General features: G+C 42.2%; 1 protein-coding gene across 3 annotated transcripts in view; it reads right to left on the bottom strand.

The window, feature by feature from the left end:
- Positions 1-1,314: 1,314 nt before the first annotated feature.
- The window catches only part of MCF2 (MCF.2 cell line derived transforming sequence), a 59,491-nt gene continuing 43,500 nt past the window's right edge, over positions 1,315-17,305 (bottom strand). For all 3 annotated transcript variants that reach the window (XM_071569348.1, XM_071569349.1, XM_071569350.1), the window contains 10 exons: positions 16,654-16,779; positions 15,643-15,864; positions 12,109-12,201; positions 11,047-11,125; positions 10,458-10,521; positions 9,985-10,091; positions 9,791-9,903; positions 9,400-9,512; positions 7,864-7,964; positions 1,315-3,251 (listed from right to left, as the gene is read on the bottom strand). In XM_071569348.1, the coding sequence (XP_071425449.1) occupies positions 3,211-3,251; positions 7,864-7,964; positions 9,400-9,512; positions 9,791-9,903; positions 9,985-10,091; positions 10,458-10,521; positions 11,047-11,125; positions 12,109-12,201; positions 15,643-15,864; positions 16,654-16,779 (1,059 nt within the window). In that variant the 3' untranslated portion in view covers positions 1,315-3,210. The remainder of the gene's footprint in view (positions 3,252-7,863; positions 7,965-9,399; positions 9,513-9,790; positions 9,904-9,984; positions 10,092-10,457; positions 10,522-11,046; positions 11,126-12,108; positions 12,202-15,642; positions 15,865-16,653; positions 16,780-17,305) is intronic.

The raw sequence follows: 17,305 nt of genomic DNA, 5'->3' as shown, positions 1-17,305 counted from the left end.
GCTGCGGCACAGCTCATACGTGCGCCCCAGGCCAGCATGCCACCAATATTGCCTACAGTTCCCATACAACAGTGTGGGCTGGGAAGCCCAGCAGGCACTGGTGCCTCCAATACCAGCACCCACCATCATCCCAGTAGCAGGAGCCATGAGGGAGGTGAACACGTACAGCAGTGCACCCACAGTGCTCTTGGCCAGATCTTGTCACATGAGCCAGGCTGAGATGGATCACAGCCACCAGGAAATGCTCTTCCTCCTTTAGAATACCCTAAAATTGACTGTAAAAATGACTGAAAATGTGTATAAAACTCATCTAAAGGTAGTGGTGGGCTTTATAGTAATGATTTCTGCTGACCCTTGTTAGAATTAGAAAGAGAACCACTTAGTGCTCAATACCTGTTCTGGTGTTTATATTAATCATGCTAAATTAGAGACTGCAGCAACAGGAGATGGAGATGGTGTGTTGCCCTCCCCAAATGAGTCTGTGGGATGTCCAGACACCCCAGATGCAGACACATCCCTGGGAGGTACCTGCCCCATGCCCAGGGTGGGCACTGGCACTGAGACACAGGCAAGGAGGTGGCATTCAGGGGAAAGGTGATGCTGAACAAAGGTGCTTTGTCAGGGTGATTCAAGTGGGTTTAATTCAGTTCCCAACTTCAAGGCAAGGCAATAATGACAGAGGAAGGGGAGTTAACCTCTGATAAATGCTGGTTCATCTTGTGTCTCCTGTAGAAAACTCCAGAGATGCACAGGGAAACAGCGTGGCCTTTGGGAACTGCACTGGGATGCTTGGCATGGGCAACTCCTTCAGGCACCATGTATGGGACAGCAGCACATCCCTAGAGGCAGAACCCACTGACAGGGGTCTCCTCCCTCCCACCTGCTGAGATGTGTCCCCAGGACACCTCTCTGGCACCTGAGAAGGGCTGTTGATGCCCACATGGTCCCACCCATGAGCACAGTCCTGTGGTCCTCAGTCCAGAGGTTCCTCCTAGCAGCATTGCTCAGTGCTGGTATGAAGGGAAGGCTGGGGATCGAGACACCCTGAACCATTCTGGGATGCAGGAGAGGCTGCGGATGGAGACACCATGGGCCAGGTTGGGATTTCCATGGCTATTCTATCAGATTTCAGTGAACACTAGGGTTCCTCTCTGAATTTCACTGTCACCACATCCAGCAAGAAGCTAACTGGATCATCTGCCACTGATTTACCTTAAAATCAAAATGCATAGTTGTTTCAAAGAAATTAAATAAAACCAACACTGAGAATTTTTTTTCCTCTAGAATTATAGCAGAGGCATCTTTGAACAGAATTGCATATTCTCATATGGTTTATTTAACAAGTTTTTAATTTTTAAATATAGATTTAACACATTTTTACAGGTACATATACAATATAGTTCATTTAAACTTGCAGTCAGAGAAAATTCTCAACTGTAATTTATACATATTCATGAAGAGCCTAGTTCAACAGCATACTCAGGGTAACATACCATGTCGTGTGCAAAGTTTCGAATGTTAAAAACCTCAGACTGTACATTCAGATTTGCAGAACTTATCAACCTCATAAATTAATAAAAGCTTAGATTTAAAAGTATGGAAGACAAAAAAGATTAAAACCATTTCATATGCAATGTGTGCTAAGTTTGAGACAAATATTTACAATTGTACCTCAAAATGTGTACTCTTGCCACAAGAATTGTTACCACTATAAACAGCCCTGACAGTAACTTAAGACACTCCTACTTTTCCACCTAACAAGTGCATTATGACCAGTTTTAAAGTAGATGAAAAGAACCTTCAGTGGCTTAAAACCCCTCTGCTGTGATTGCCAGTAGCTGAAGGATACTGGGATCTTTCTAGGTCTTGTTTCGTTGCTCACTTCAGACTCAGCTGGTCACATTTTTGGGGGTGTACAGGAGTTACCCGCAATACTGGCCATCCAAAGTGGAGAGATGTCCACTGTGTGATGGGGAACAACCAGGCAACCACAGGCATCAAGTAGTTCCACAATTTCTCCATACAAAAATGGTCACAAAAACTCCAAACCAAACACCAAAATGTTTTAACTTAACAACTTAGGACTGTATTTAAGAATCAGTTTGCAAATCAAAGTCAGATCATAAAGGTCCCCCTTTAGTCCACAACATAAACATTTCATTTTGATGGGACAGAGCAAATTCACTACTGCATGCACACTATTAACCCTGCTCTCCACACAGTCAGGTGCTCTTTGCATACATTTGCTTAAAAGTTCAAACCACCTGCACCTACCTATGTTCTACAAAAGCAAAACTAGACAAAGAAACACAAAATTAAATTATGAGTGTTCAACATTCTTTTTCCTTTCTCAAAAAATCAATACATTATTGTTAAAGATGCTGAAAAGTACAGTCTTATCACAAGAACATCCTTAGTGCAAACATGGACATTTAATTTGGATTTATGGCACGTGTTCCAAAAGTACATACATTAATGTAAACTTCAACACTTGCTAGATACAGGTTTCAGCCTTGGGACGCTTTGGGACCCTAAGTGATTGGCGACAACCCTGAGTTGTCAGTTTGACCTGATCCAAACCTCACTGAAATCAAGGGGACTGACTGCAATGGGCTGGAGTCAGACCCTAAGTGCAAAAAGAGGATCTTTAGTGTTATTGCATCTTCACATGTGAGTCAGCCAGCTGATGCTCTTACACAACATTACATTCACATAGCTGAAGTAGATATTTAAGAAAAATCAATCAGGCAGGACAGACAGCTTCTTTGTTTTGTTTTGTTTTCTTTTCTTTTTGGTTTACCAAAACTCAACTCTCTTTATTTGCAACTTCAAGAGTTGTCAGCTAATAAGTAGGCAAAGCCTACTTCAACCTGTAGAGGAAATTTCAAGCATCTAAACAAAGTGTCAGGAAACTGTAGTGTACTTCTCTGATGAAAAATGATGGATGTCATGGAAAAGCAGCAGGTAAAATTAATAAAATACCATACTTTCCACAGGCGAAAAAAAAGAAAGAGCAGAGAATGGCTTCCTTTATGAGTATGAGAAGCTGCTTAGGACCCCAGTCCTGTTCAGTGCAGATGAAGCTGTGGAGATCTGTGAATGTGATGAATAGTACAGGACAACTCCAACTATTGTGCTATTTCTCTGTAACACTTAGTTGAAAGCTTCCAAAGAGCATCAAAAATAGGATGCTACTAGTTCACCCTTTATTCAAGGGGAACTAAACTTTCTTGTGTTACACAGGGCAGCATCTATAAAGTAATGGAGAATTATGTTAATATTAAAGCATCTTATTCCAATAAATACATTGTTCCCTGTAATCATGTAACATTTGTATAACATAAAAAATAATATGTACACTCCTGCAGTTCTCCCTAAAAGCTGAACTCCCATTGGCTTCAGTGAGAGCCTTGACTAAGGCAGGACCACATCTATCATCTATCACTTCATTATCACAGCAAGGCCAGCTGATACCTTCTCTAGACTCCTTATTTTGTCAGGCTCAAAATGGTTTTCTACAGTGTTACTAAGTAACTGCTCAGTGAAGCTGGTTGTCATCTCAGGTCATAGAAGGAGATCCTGCTTTACATTTCAAAGGCCAAAAAGAAATCAGCATTGCCTTTAATGGACCCTGCATAAATACAAAAGCCTGTGGCTGCAATCATTAAAGTGCATGAGTGACCGTGCAAACAGCTGTGCTGCAGTTGCAAACTACAAGTGGCATTTTAACCAGAACTTAGACAAAACTTGCACATTTCAGCCAACATGCTTATGCCAGCCTGCGAGAGCTCAAGAATTCAGCTACATACAATAAATACCCTAATCTGGCAGATTTCAGCCACAAAAGGGTTGCCTCAAGCTCACCACAGTCAAGAGGATGATGCCCAGCACCCTGGCCAGCAGGAGTAGAGGACATGCAAGCTCAGTCCTTCAGGCACTACCAGCGGGGGAAACCTTTGCGCAGCTTTATGGCATGAAGAGCACACGCAGGAGATCCCCTTAAGGCTTGAAAGAATAATTGGGCAAGTTGGGTGTTAAAACAAATTAGGAGAGGGTCTGGCATGTAGAACAAGTGTCCTCCTTAAATCAAAGAATCCTAGAACCACAGAATGGTTCGGGTTGGAAGGGGCCATAACAATTGTCTAGTTCCAACCCCCTGCCAAGGACAACGATAGCACCTATAAAATCAGGTTGCTCAGGGCCCCACACAACCTGGCCTTGAACATTTCTAGGGATGGGGTTAAACCTAGTGGATGCCTGCCTTTGGCACAGAGCATCCTTCCATGCCTGCTCTAAGAACTTTGGACTCAAGACAAATTCTGCCATATCACTTTTTTTTTCTTTAAAAGAACCTGAAAGTTATACCAATGTTTCTTTTATATTTATAAGTAAAGGCATTTATCACTTCTTATACTTTTCATTCTAATAATTTCCTTTATTCTGAAGTCTCTTCAGACCACTGTTTCATGCTTTCTCTGAAAGAAATCAGTCTCACACAATCTCTATGCAGTGAGTGGAAATTAGACACTCACCCTTCTCTCTGCCTAGCTTTTAAAGGTCAGGTGAAAAAACTTGAAAGTGCTTTGGACCCATTTTGCTCTGATGTGAAAATCTGGGACCAAACAACCTGTTTCCTTTAGCTTATATCTGTTTACCACTGTTGAGAGAAAAGATTAGCTGGGACAGAGTTTAACCTCAATCAGAGGGGAGGCTGCACTGCGCTGGACATGAGCACTGTGTCAATGAAAACAAGTCACATCTACTTTGGTTTACAGCAAGGACCTCATTTCTGCTGACCCCACTCTGCCATGAAGTGGATGCTGCAGCACAGCTGAAAGATGAGATGACTCTTCCTTCACTGACACAGACGTTGCCAGTGCTGTAAATTGCAATCTTTGGCACATCAGCCAGCAAGGGACACGCAGAAATATTTTGTCTCCTGCCCCACTACAGAAGGGGAGTTGGGTTTGTAATGCTTCAGCCCTCACCTTCCCTGATATGAAGAGATAATCTGTCATCTCCTTGTTAATTCATAGCAAAGCCAAGTCACTTGACCAGGCAATGCCTGGCTGCTTTAGCAAAGCAGCCGACACTAGCAACACATGGGTGAACCTCAGTAGTAGCTATTTTCTGAATATTGCACTTTCTGAGCAGAGTTCTCTCCAAATTTTTCCCATTTTGAGATCTGCACATAATCCTCTACAATACAAAACTTCTCCTATGGCACAAAAAACTCCACCATAGATTTTCACAGAAGAGAATACATCTATTCAGAGGAAATCAGTATGGACTAAACTCAGAACTTACAGCTAGAGGCACACCAGAAGGAACACTTGTTTTCAAAATTATCTCCAAGCCAGCTGTCTTCCTCCCAAAAAGCCTCCTGGCCTATATTCAGGCCAAGATTTAAAAGAGAATGGTGGATTTGTAAAGCTGGCAATAGTCAGGGAATAGGGCATGGACCACATACCCATCTGCTAACCTAAAATGGGCAGCACAAAACTCTCTGTAACTTCATTTTGATTTGTATTGGCTCAACACTGGGATAATTATCAGGAAGAAAGAGGAACAGCTTGTAGGTGTGCAAGTATCAGCTGTCCTACGGTGGTAGTTTTTTGTTGGGGCCACAGTATAAACACAAGAAAAAAATGCAAAGCTAAGGGTACCATTTAGTCTAGTCAGCTGAAGGTTTTGCAGTAAAAAACATGGCCAAACACAGATTTGTATGAATTCTGTTATGTAATTCTGAGATTGGACATATATTTTTTTATTGGAGGGGACCTGGGGCTGTGCAATAACAGAGGCACTGCCCCCAGGAAGGGCCAGGACTGCCTCTCCCCCGGTGCTGAAGTGACTCCAGAAGGCTCTAAGCTCTCAGGGACCCCACAACATGTTAATCATGTTTACCCTGCTTACATGCAAAACAGCATTTCAGCACAAGCAGCTCATAATAAATGTGGGTTCCGGTGTTCCCTCTTGTCCCTACTTTGCTCTACAAGCTTGGCTGCCTAATACTCCCTCTGCTATACTGGAGCAAGAGCTCCATCTTCTGAAGAAGCAGAAAAAAGCCTGATTCAGACTGTATTCCTGAGGAGTGAGTGGTACAGTGTTACCTGCAGTGTGAAGGGACCAGCCCACAGAGGAAAGGGAAGTGCTAAATGCAAGGATATTGTCTGAAAATCAGTTTTCAGAGTGCAAGTTGCTTATGGCTATAAGGACATGTCACTGAAAAGCTCTAGGAATAGCTCAGGAAATAGCAAGAAAACATCCTACATAATTCTGCAATAAAACACCTCTAGGAATAGCTGTAGGAAACAGCAAGAAAACATCCTACATCATCCCACAATATTGCCTGGAGTGCATGTAAAATTAGAATCATGCCTCGAGACTGCAGGCATAATCAGCAACAGCAAAAGAGAACAGAGTTACCTTCACATGTAAAACAGAGTCTCAGTGCTGCGACTACACCCTGGGACATGATTGCAAAGCACCTGGGCAGTGGTGTGGAGACTCACAGAAGGAGCTTTCTGTGGTTTTTACCTTGTGAAATTCTCCTTAGTTTATGCTCAGCAACTTTGTAAACCAGTCTGGAGCTGTGAGTCTCTCAGCTTTCAGGCATATGACCACTGACAAAGCAAACCAGGTTCAAAGTTTGCCAGTACCCTGTTTTTGAGTTGCATTCACAGCTGCAGAACCCTCCTGCACAGGATGTGGTGATAGGTGGGGTAGTTATACACGCAGAGAAGATCAAGGTAGACATGACTGCATCTTGAAAACAGGGTGCAAGCAAAATTTGAACACTGATTAGCAAACTACCCTCTACATAAAGTCAGAAAGCCTCCAACCTGTAAGATTTGACTGCCCTTTAACAATGGGGATAAAAAATACCATCCTGTATAGGAAGGATTTCACTGAAATATACTGGAAAACCATCAAGAGCTGTCTGGAATGTTAAGCCTTTCAGAAGGCTTCCTTCATGTTCATCAAAGTAATACATTCTGACAAAAAGGAAGTATTTAAAGAGAAATCACCTTGTGAAATTTACTTCTGTAAACTTTACTTAGTTGTGGTCATAACTAGTGTATTTTTTTTAATTAACTAAGTCTATGTGGGTTTTCTGAGCTGTTCCCACCTCAAACCCTGGTTTCCTGTTTCCAGCGAACAGCATGGTGATGAGGCAACACATGGAGTGGTGATGCTGCATACATGGCAAGGGCAACAGGCTGCTCTTAAGGCATTTTCTTGTGTCCTCTGTTATGCTTCCCCATCTATTTCTATGTACATTCACAGCTAGAAAATGTGAAATATAGTTTTTGAGACTAGAAGCCTTCAGCCAAAAGCTGGTAACCTGTTTATTATAAAAATTTATCTAAGGATGCATTAACCAGCAGGCAGCAATGAGGGCAGGAGTGAGGCTGCAAGGATGAAGGATTGCCTTTAGAGTGCTGGGGGTCAGGCCACGATGTCATTTGCAGCAGGAGGAGATTTTGCCTAGGTGCCTCCTGTTCACATGGAGTTTGAGCTACAGCAGCAAGTAGGCAAAACAGTCATGGGAATCCCTGGTCTGACTCCATCTCTTCTCCTGGATCTTCTACCCAATGCTCTTGCAAAGACATCTACACTTTTAAATGCTTGGTTTTAATTTACTAGTGCCTAAAGTCTCAGAAATGTCTTAAGGTGTTCGGAAAGGAAAAAAGAAAGCTTAATTTACTACTTTTACAGGCTTTTGGAGTAGCTGCTTGCTTTTCTATTATTCCTGCCGAGGCATATGCAGCCAGATTTAGTACATCAGGTGTAATGCAAATGGCTTAAAAGACCTGATTTGAGAATAGAAATATTTCTGCTAGACGTGCTATATAATACCTGCAACTTTGGCATTCCGAAATCTGCAGTCACCAACTACTATCTGCAGACTGTGGACAGGAATCCAGCCTTCTTTTCTTCTGTTTAGGTTTTTCACCAACCTTTGAATGACAACAGCATTAGTAAAAGAAACCAACCAACCCTGGAGCACTCTACACAACTGGTAGTGCAACCAACAATTTGTTCAAACCAGAGAAGCATTTTAACTGGAGATTGGCATGCATTTAAAGTGTTCTTCCCACCTAAACTTAGGAACCTAACATTGGGAGCACATCTGCCTTGGGCAACTCTCTAGTCAATGGAGAGGAACAGGACTCTCTCTCAAGTCATCCTGCCTGAGACCTCCAGAGGGGTACTGATGGAGCCAAGGGCTATTACTTTCCTCATTCCCCTGCTATTTAGACTGGTACAATGAATTTAGTCAGAGTACTATAAGTAAATTAAAGCCAAGACTTAGACAGCTGGAAATACTCATGTTCTGCCTCACTCATACAGTGAAATTTGTGCTAATAAAAAAGTTTGGTGTTAGAAATCTCTGATTGGCACTGGTCAAAAATCCCCAGGAGAGGTAAGCATTCAGTAAACCTGAGATGCTTTGCATCTTGCTTTTGCTGACAACAAACTGCATTTTGCAAAATGCAGCAGGAGTAGATGATCATTGCGGCTCCCTTCCAACTGAAATATTCTATTTTATCCTATTTGAGTTTCCCTTGAAGTGCAAGGGCTGTAGCTGTCAGCCAGGAATCCTTCATGGGGCATTCACATCTGTGCATTTATGGGCTAGTACCTGCACAAATCTGATCCAAGTTCCTGCTAAAATCCCCCTTCCCACACCCTGAATAAGGCCTTAGCACACTCTGCTCTTCCCTGCTGAGACCACGGGCTTGCTGATGAGAGCTAGTCAGAATCAACCTGGAAAGGAAAGACAGCCAGGAATCTCAGCCAAATTGCTTCAACTCTCAGGAGAGGGCATGCTGCCCTCCCAGACAAGGAGACTAATGGTTCAACAGGCAGGAGGCCTGGGATGGTGATTCCCCAGGCAATGCCCCCAGCCATAAGGAGAGAACCAGCTGTGAGGTGTTATCTTGCAGCTTTAAATACAACAGAGAAAGACGGTGGCCAGTCATCAACCAGTTTAACACTTGTACATCTGTTTGAGGGGCAAAATGTCTTTCCACTACTCAATATTGCTATTAATAAGCCCAGAGGAACAAAGTCAGGAGCTGAGCTGGGTGTGCAAAGGGCTCACACTCAAGGCACCATCTGCAGTGGGAGAAGAGTGGCAAGAGGGGCTGTGAAGATGTTGGTAAAACCCACCTCTCCCAGAGTCCCATGGCAAGGGAACTCCTGACATGTTTTCCCAGGCCAAACCAGTGCGTATGCCTAGTCCTGGCAAGGGAATGAATTCTCCAGCTTTCTGGAATAGTCTAAAACTTAATCAGAAGCTGCAATGGGTGTCTCACCAGGCAACTGACATTTCAGGGGAGTGCCTTGCAGGCTCTTAGAGATAAGACAAAGTAATCCTAAAATACCTACCACTGTCCCTCACCATCTTCATGCAAGAGCTGAATTTCATCCCCGTTTTTCACCAGCAGGTCCTCTGATCCTCTCCTCTTACAGTCTGCAAGGGCTGTGTATTTTCCTGGAGACTGTGGTAGGAAAAAACTTTATCTTATTTAGCTGCATTTCATATCAAGCAGTTGTTACTTCTGACTGCCACAGGGAATGTGACAGAGCCATACCAGCTACCTTAATTAAAATTATTTCAAGAAACTGTGGCTGAGACATCTCCTCATTCCCCAAATTGAGATATGGAAATTCTGAGAGACATAGACAAGATACATCCATTATCCAGTGAAGCCAAACAAGGCAAGATGACCAAAAATGGCAGCACTTCAAGCTTTGAGACTACTGCAGATCTACTAACCAGTTGGTTCCCATCCTCCTCTTCGGTGTCTGAGCAGTTGGAGAGGTACTGGTTACCTGACCACTCCTCCAGCCCCTCACAGATTTCCAAAGACTGAGACATTCCTGGCCAGCCTGCAAGACAATGTGCAGCTCAGGTTGGGGGTCCTTCAGCACCCACAAAGCATGCCCCAAAGGGAGGGGAAGGGTCTGTACTTCGGTGGGGCTTGTTCTGGGGGGACACGAGCCCACTGTCCAACATCACCGGGCTGGTGCGCTCTGAGTCATTCTCTTCTGAGCTTATGGAGGCTCTTTGCTGCTTCCTGAATGATTAAAAAGATAAAGAAATCAATCTTACTTACATTTTATGAATGAACACAAACTCCATGAGGTTTTGTAAAATAAAGTCAGAAATAATACTGGTACCTCTTAATGTGTGTTCCTATAAGGGTTAAGGACTTCAGGACCTGGTTTGAATTTTTTGGGGATGAGATATAAAGTTGCTGCAGTATCTCTACCCCTGATTTTGAGCACTGTTTTTGATCTCCTCACAGACCCTGTCCCCTGACCACTGCCACCAAAGGGTGAGTAGTAGCACATCCCTCCTGTCCCCTCCCCAGCAGCCTCACACAGAAATAGGGCGCAGATGGGTACCCCAGAGAGCCCCCAGCCCAGCTCCGGGTACTCACCGATCACTTAGCTGGGAGGAGAGTGGGATCTGGTCCATGCCTGAGCCGGGCTGTTGCTTCTCTACTGCAGGGAGGTCAAACACCAGCTTAAAATCCATTTTTTATTAGTAACTGTCACACTTGAAGCATTACTTTAAAAATTACACCTTTTGTACAACCCTATTGATTTCTCTTCAGAGAAAAACAGACCTATGGACTTTTGCAAAGCACAGGCTTAGCTATGATTAAGATGGCATGTTAGCACAAATCCAATATTGAGCATGCTACTGAAGACCATAATATGCTTAAAATTAGGTGTCTGTTACGTATCTTGTTGAATTAAACATATGATAACAAATGTGAAGTAATTCCCAGGGTAATGATGACTAAACAAATGTACTTCTGTAATTCTTTTTCATATAAGCACCTGGTCTTTATTGCTCCAAGTTGTTATTTCCTTGTAATGTAAGGCCTCACTGCAATATTTTGCTGCCAGGCTACTAAAAAATCAATTACCTAGTGAGAATTAGTGGATTTAAAGATTAGCAATGTGAAAATAGGAAAGGTTCTGCTGCAGACTGAATACCACAGAGAAATTGGTCGAATGTACCTTTTATAAGCTCCTGCTGCTTGAACAAAATTTTTCTTATTTCATTCAACCATGCCATCTTCAGATCTACTGTTTGGGCCTGGAAGAAGAGAAAACTATCTGAATGTTGAATTAAGAATCATCCATTGTTCCATTGTAATTTATGAATCAAACCTTACTTTTCTATGTTGTAATTCTCTGAAATCCTTCTTTTTCCAAAGCCAGTGCTAAATTTTAGACTCTTGATCTTTTAAAATTGATGATTCCCATTACCTTCAGGCAAAACATGGTGGAAATTGTAGAGCTATCACTACAATGCAAGGAATGCAACCAAAAGCATACGTGTGCATGCATTTTATCTCTTTTACAAAATACCTAAATACCTTTTACAAAATACCTGAAGGGTCAAAACTGCCTTTTAAATATATGTATACTTGACTACATACACTTATTTTATGAATTTAACTTGGCTACTGTATCATAAAGTGGAGGAAAAAAGCTAGGCAGAAGTCTAATTAAAAAAATCAATTGACAATATACTCATAATGAGTTTTTCTCTGAACAACCTGTTAGGCAAACATTTCTTCATCAGAAATTTCAATTCAAGATGCCACAAATAGAAAAAAAAATCAAGAAGGAATCAGGTCAGTGGAGCTACTAATCTGTAGATGGGTGAAAAGGCTACTGGAAATAACGGGACAGAGGCTTAGCCTTTTTTCTAGGAGCAGTTCTGACATCTAATTGTGCAGGAGCACGTGGCCTGTGTCCATCAAACCGTTTCCAGCTCCACTCAAATAAGGTATTAAGTACAATAAAACCTTTTTTTAACTACAGGTCTACTAGAGATTTCATCTGGAATAAATTGCTCCAAGGGGCAATTCTGTCTCTATATTTAAGTGACTTCTATAGTTTTGGACTGGACACCAAGCACCAGCCTCTGGGACAGCTCTGTGAGGACTGATATGGGCAAAGAGAGAGAAGAAATGCAAGTCAAATGTCTGATAAGCCCATAAAGATCAATGGGACACATTCTTAACACTGCTGTGAGGATGGACAAATACCCATATTTCTGAAGCTACAAACCTGCACAACATAGACCTCTTCTCGCCCACTGTACCAGATTTCAAATTTTCGATGATCTCCTTTCACATTCTCAGTTATTCCAACTGCATTCATCTGCAAATCCAAAAGAAACAAAAAAAATAAGCACACTACAAATCTCACCCTCTCCCCTAGGAATCCAGCCTTTTGGGAGCATGTTAAACCTGTTTTCACCCAATTTAACACATTTCATCAATTTTAATTTAAGTAGCAACTGAAAGTCATTAAGTGACTTATCCCCCCAACTTTCTGTCAGCTTGCTGCATTTGGATTAGCTTTCCAAAACTAATCAATGGACCTTAGGGAACTTTTCATTTGGGAATCACTGGAACTAACTGAAGCATTATATCATATCTCTTTTAGCATGAAATTTTTCAGATGAGGTATATGAGGCTTTATAAATACATGGCATGTTTCTGTCATATTATTCTTAGTTTACTCATTAAACTCTGTTTTCTTCTTTCAGTGATATTTAAAACCCATTTGTGAAGCCTTTAGCTCCTCTAGGAGTTTCAGTTCAATATCTTCTGGTCCCTGACCATCCCTGTAGTTGTGACACCACCCTAAGGTTTCCAAAACAAAGGTAAATTTTTGGATATACAGCCTGAGCTGACACAAACATGGCTTTCAGGATGTACACAGGCTGGAAGCTGAATGCTGCTGTACCTGGGTACCCATTATCACCAACCACTTTTGATAAATTGGATGAAAATACCAAATCATTCAGGATCTGCACATTGTGACCCACCTGAACGAGTAGCTCAAACTGTGATTAGAGACCAAGAAGCTCTTCAGCAACAGCAGACCTCTGACCCCCTTGCTGAGCACGCCATGAAGATGAAAAATGCTTTAATACCTGATATCACAAAACCCATCCTCTCACTTGAAGCGGAATTTGCTGGCAATTTATCACTGAATAAAGGATGGTCAAAAATAAGTCTTGTGTGTTTTGAAACAGATGTAATAATAATGGTATCATCTATCATAAATTATTCACACAGACTGGATTAGATAAATCCAGTATAAACACAAATCAAGCCTTAGAAATAACATCTGTTTAACATTGCTGTTCCTCCTTGATAATATGTGCATCCTCAGAGCTTTTGGTCTGAAAGACTGTGATGATTTACAGATTAGGTCACATGAACAAATGTTCTGTTTCAACTTTTTCAAATGCTGGTGCCCATTTTCAGTGACTATGAATAGTCTCAGGAAACAAGAAGCAAATTGCTCTTAGAATCAGAAACATTCAGATTGGAAAAGACCTCAAAGAACATGAAGTCCAGCCATTCCCCAGCACTGCCAAGTCAACCACTAAACACTGTCCTCAAGTGCCACATCCATACATCTTTAAAATCCCTCCAGGGATGGTGACTCCACAACTGCCCTGGGTAGCCTGTTCCAATGCCTGACTATTTTTTCAATGGAGAGATTTTACCTAATATCCAACCTGAACCTTCCTGATGCAACTTGAGGCCATTTCCCTTTGTCCTATCAAGATGCCATGATCTCTCAGAAAGCTGGATGAGGCTCCATTCTGATTTTATGACAACTTAAAAACCTCAAAACCTAAAATATATCAACACTTGTTGAAAGGGCAGCCTAGAGAGCACCTCATCCAGTTGCTGCAGTACCCAGTTCTATGCATCTTGTTTATCTTAGCAATTTATACAGAGCCTCCCAACACTGCTCAGGCATCAAGATATTAGAAATTTTAGATTATCTAGTATGATGATGTGAAGAAAAAGTGCTAGGAATAGACAGATTTAAGGTCTGTTCATTCATGTCAGTGGATTTTGAAATTCTATTTCCTCCCTCTGACCAGGATTTACTGTCTCTCAGCTGTTGAATTGCTGCAATGCAGAGTGAAGCAGGTTAGTACAAAGCTCTGGGATGGTGTTCATCTGCATTGGCTTCCACAGGGTACCAGACAGGCTGATTTACCTGCAGTAACCTGCATCCTCTAAGCTACTGAATCTCAACTGAAGAGGTATTTACCACTGGATATTTTACACAGTATGCAAAATATTATCCTGAGGGGTTCTTTTGTTTTTTTATAGATGCTCCATTACACAGCTTCTACCTGACAGCTTGTTTCAATTCTGAACGGCAAAAAAACATTGTTGCAAAGAAAAATAATTTTCTGATACTTAGGGATATGGTTTAGGGGTGGACCTGGCAGTGCTGGTTTGATGATCTCAGAGGCCTTTTCCAACCTCAATGATTCTGTGATTCTATGATCATGCATCAAAAAAATGTCAAGCTCCAAAAACATAATTTCCCCCTCAGTACAGCAATTCTCAAAACATATATGTGCAGATGTAATCCTGTCACATCCATGGATGCTCTTAACTCCAGCCTCTCAGTGTGTCAACACAAACAACTGAAAAATAAACTCTCTTAAGGCAAAGTAAAACCCTGGACACATTGCCTGGACTCCTAAGCACAGGATTTTCGCCTCTGAGCTGGATTTTCCCCCACCAGTTCTTTCAAAAGCATGTATGGTAAAAAAAGTACTGCAGGGAAAACAAGCTCTCCAGAAATAAAATTATGCTGTTTGGGGAAAACATTAAGTACCTAAACATATGGCTTGAGATTTGCCTTTAATACACAATTTGTAATGTGCACTGGAGCTGAACAGACTTATCTACTATTATTTTGTTTTCTGAGTACTGGTGGCATCTGCCTCCCCAGACCACACTGAGATCAGGGACCTGCAGCAAGGATCTGCTCTGCCTCCAACTGCCCTTTTTTTTCCTTTCTAAGGTATATCCATATTGAATTTTTATTTATTAAGAAAAACAATTCAGAGTACTGAGACAAAATGCTGACCTTAGAAGTGCTCATTGCATGCAGTATGCCAGAAGGTCTCTTTTAGAAGAGCAGTCTGGTAACGTTATTGATAATAGTTTGCGTTTAGAGGCTTGGGACTGTAGTTTATGTCCCTCATATTTTGCCATAGGCTACTCTTGTAACCTGATAATTGTCCTTTTAGCTGCAGTTAGAGCCTGGTGAAGGAGAAAGGCAATGAGGGAGGAAGAAGAGTTATCACTGCATCCTCCTGCCTGGCTGTGAAATAGAGCTCAGGAGCAGTCAGGCAGATTCCTGCCCAAGGGGCCTCTTTGGAGCATGAGGAGCCCACTTGCTCTCCCAGGTGGGCTGGAAAAGATGCAAAAGGTCTCCCCACTTTCATTGCCTCACCCACACTCCCAGAAAGTGGACTAGGGGAGGGCAGCAGGCACATTTGTACCCCCAGAACTTGCCCATAGCTCCATTTCCCACATGCCATCACATACGTGACTCAAAGTCCACGGGCTCTCTCAGCTGCTGCCTCAGCTGTGGGAGTTCTCAGAGCTTATACAACCAACAAACTTTTGTGGGCATAGTACATCCCTATGGGGCATTACAGCCCTTGATAGCAGAAAACAATCACCTGTGTCAGAGGAAAAATAGCCTGGGTCTGCAGAATTATTGGTCTACAATATACATGGCAATGTAAAAGGAATGTGCCCTTACTTTCAAAAAATGCTTAAAACTGTAAGATGAGGTTTTGTCATATCCATCTCCATGCTCCTCTCGCTTCTTGCAGAAGACCAAGGCTTTCTCATACAGAAACAGATGCCTCTGCATTGGCTTGAACCTGGCAAGATCCTTCATTTTTGTTGGACCTTTTCGGTGTCCTGTCCAAACGCTGAAAGATCCCTGCATCAATACTTTCCCCAGCTCGCTCAGGTCACCCTGGTGAGGGCAGGAGAAATAAAAAAAGAAAGAAAAAGACATCAATTAAAATGTAAGAGTGCTCTCCAAACAATGATGGGTAACAGGGCCAGCTCTGTTCCAAGGCACGTCCTTCTAAGTATAGGTCTTCCTGGAAAGATCAGATGATCTTTTAGGAGTGGTGGCATGGTGCTAGGAGGGAAGCAGAGGTCTTGGACTTGCAGCTAGTCTATAAAGTCAGCTACTGGAAGAACTAAGAAGATAGGAAAAGCTCCTGTGGAAGATCAGGTCAAGGGCTCTGGCTGCTTCAGTGGGAGAGGGCAGAGGAGATTTGAACCTGAATTAAGGTGTCAGAAGATGTAATTTTCCAGAAGGCCAGGACTGGGACAAGCGGCTTTGAAAGCCAATCCCTCACCCTTCCCTGAAGCTCCAGGAAAGAAAACCACTTCCATAGGAAAGGATCAAAATCAGCTTCAGAGAGCAGTTAGTTAAAAGTTGAATGTGAAAGGCTATGAAGACATCCCAGGTGAATTATTAGGTCAGCTATGAGAACACTAAGCCACACGCTGGAAAAATACTCTGGAAAACCACAAGGTGGCAAGTGTGGGCACTGTGCAACTCTGGATAGGTCCCTTAGATGTGGATATTTTCCAAAACTCTGACATCAGATGTCACCTGTAAGAGCTTCCTGATCCCATTCACTTTGTAGCTGTTCTAGGATAGTTTTCAGCTCATACCTTCTGAGACACTATCCATTCCCAATGCACCACCCAGCCTTGTGCAAGGGCTCTCATTACCCAATCTACTCACATCATATCCTGTTATTGAAATCTGATGCATAGAGTCGTTGACTGACTTTAGCAAATCCAACATTGCAACCAGAGCTTCTTGAAGTTCCTGAACTCCATCACAGCTCGTGCTGTACTTTAGCAGCTCCTGGAAATAGAAAGGGAAGAGTATGCATTTGCACTTGAACAAAGCAGATTTTTCCATCTCACTCAAAGTTTCCAGTGCTCAGCAATTTACACTGAGTTTCTCTTTTCAAATGTCACTAGAAAAGAGACTCCCTCTAAACCACAGCCAGTATGAAGTGTGCAACAGATCACTGAAGGATGGCCCATTTTTTCTGAGTTTCCTTATATATAGTGTCAGCTTTTAGAGCAGCATCACACTCATCAGATTTCTTTTGGTTATGTTTTCCTGCTTGGTAAGAAACAGGAAATAAGGCTCAGGTTTTCCATTAGTTGCCCATATGACTTATAAGCCCTCAAATGAGGCTGCAGCAGATGATTCTCTTCAGACTGGCAGACACAACGAACAGAATTTTAAAAATCCAGAGTCTTCAAGTCAATAAATGGAAGACATAATTTTACAATTGAGATAAAATTAATTTAATTTCAAGTCTCCTGTGTCCACTTAGAGCTGCATGTGTACTCATTAAGAAGGCTAGAAGGTAGAGTTC

This window comes from Pithys albifrons, chromosome 14 (assembly GCF_047495875.1).
Source record: "Pithys albifrons albifrons isolate INPA30051 chromosome 14, PitAlb_v1, whole genome shotgun sequence".
NCBI classification, from domain to species: Eukaryota; Metazoa; Chordata; class Aves; order Passeriformes; family Thamnophilidae; genus Pithys; species Pithys albifrons.
The sequence above is the reverse complement of the archived record's forward strand: the minus strand, read 5'-3'. Positions and strand labels throughout refer to the sequence as shown.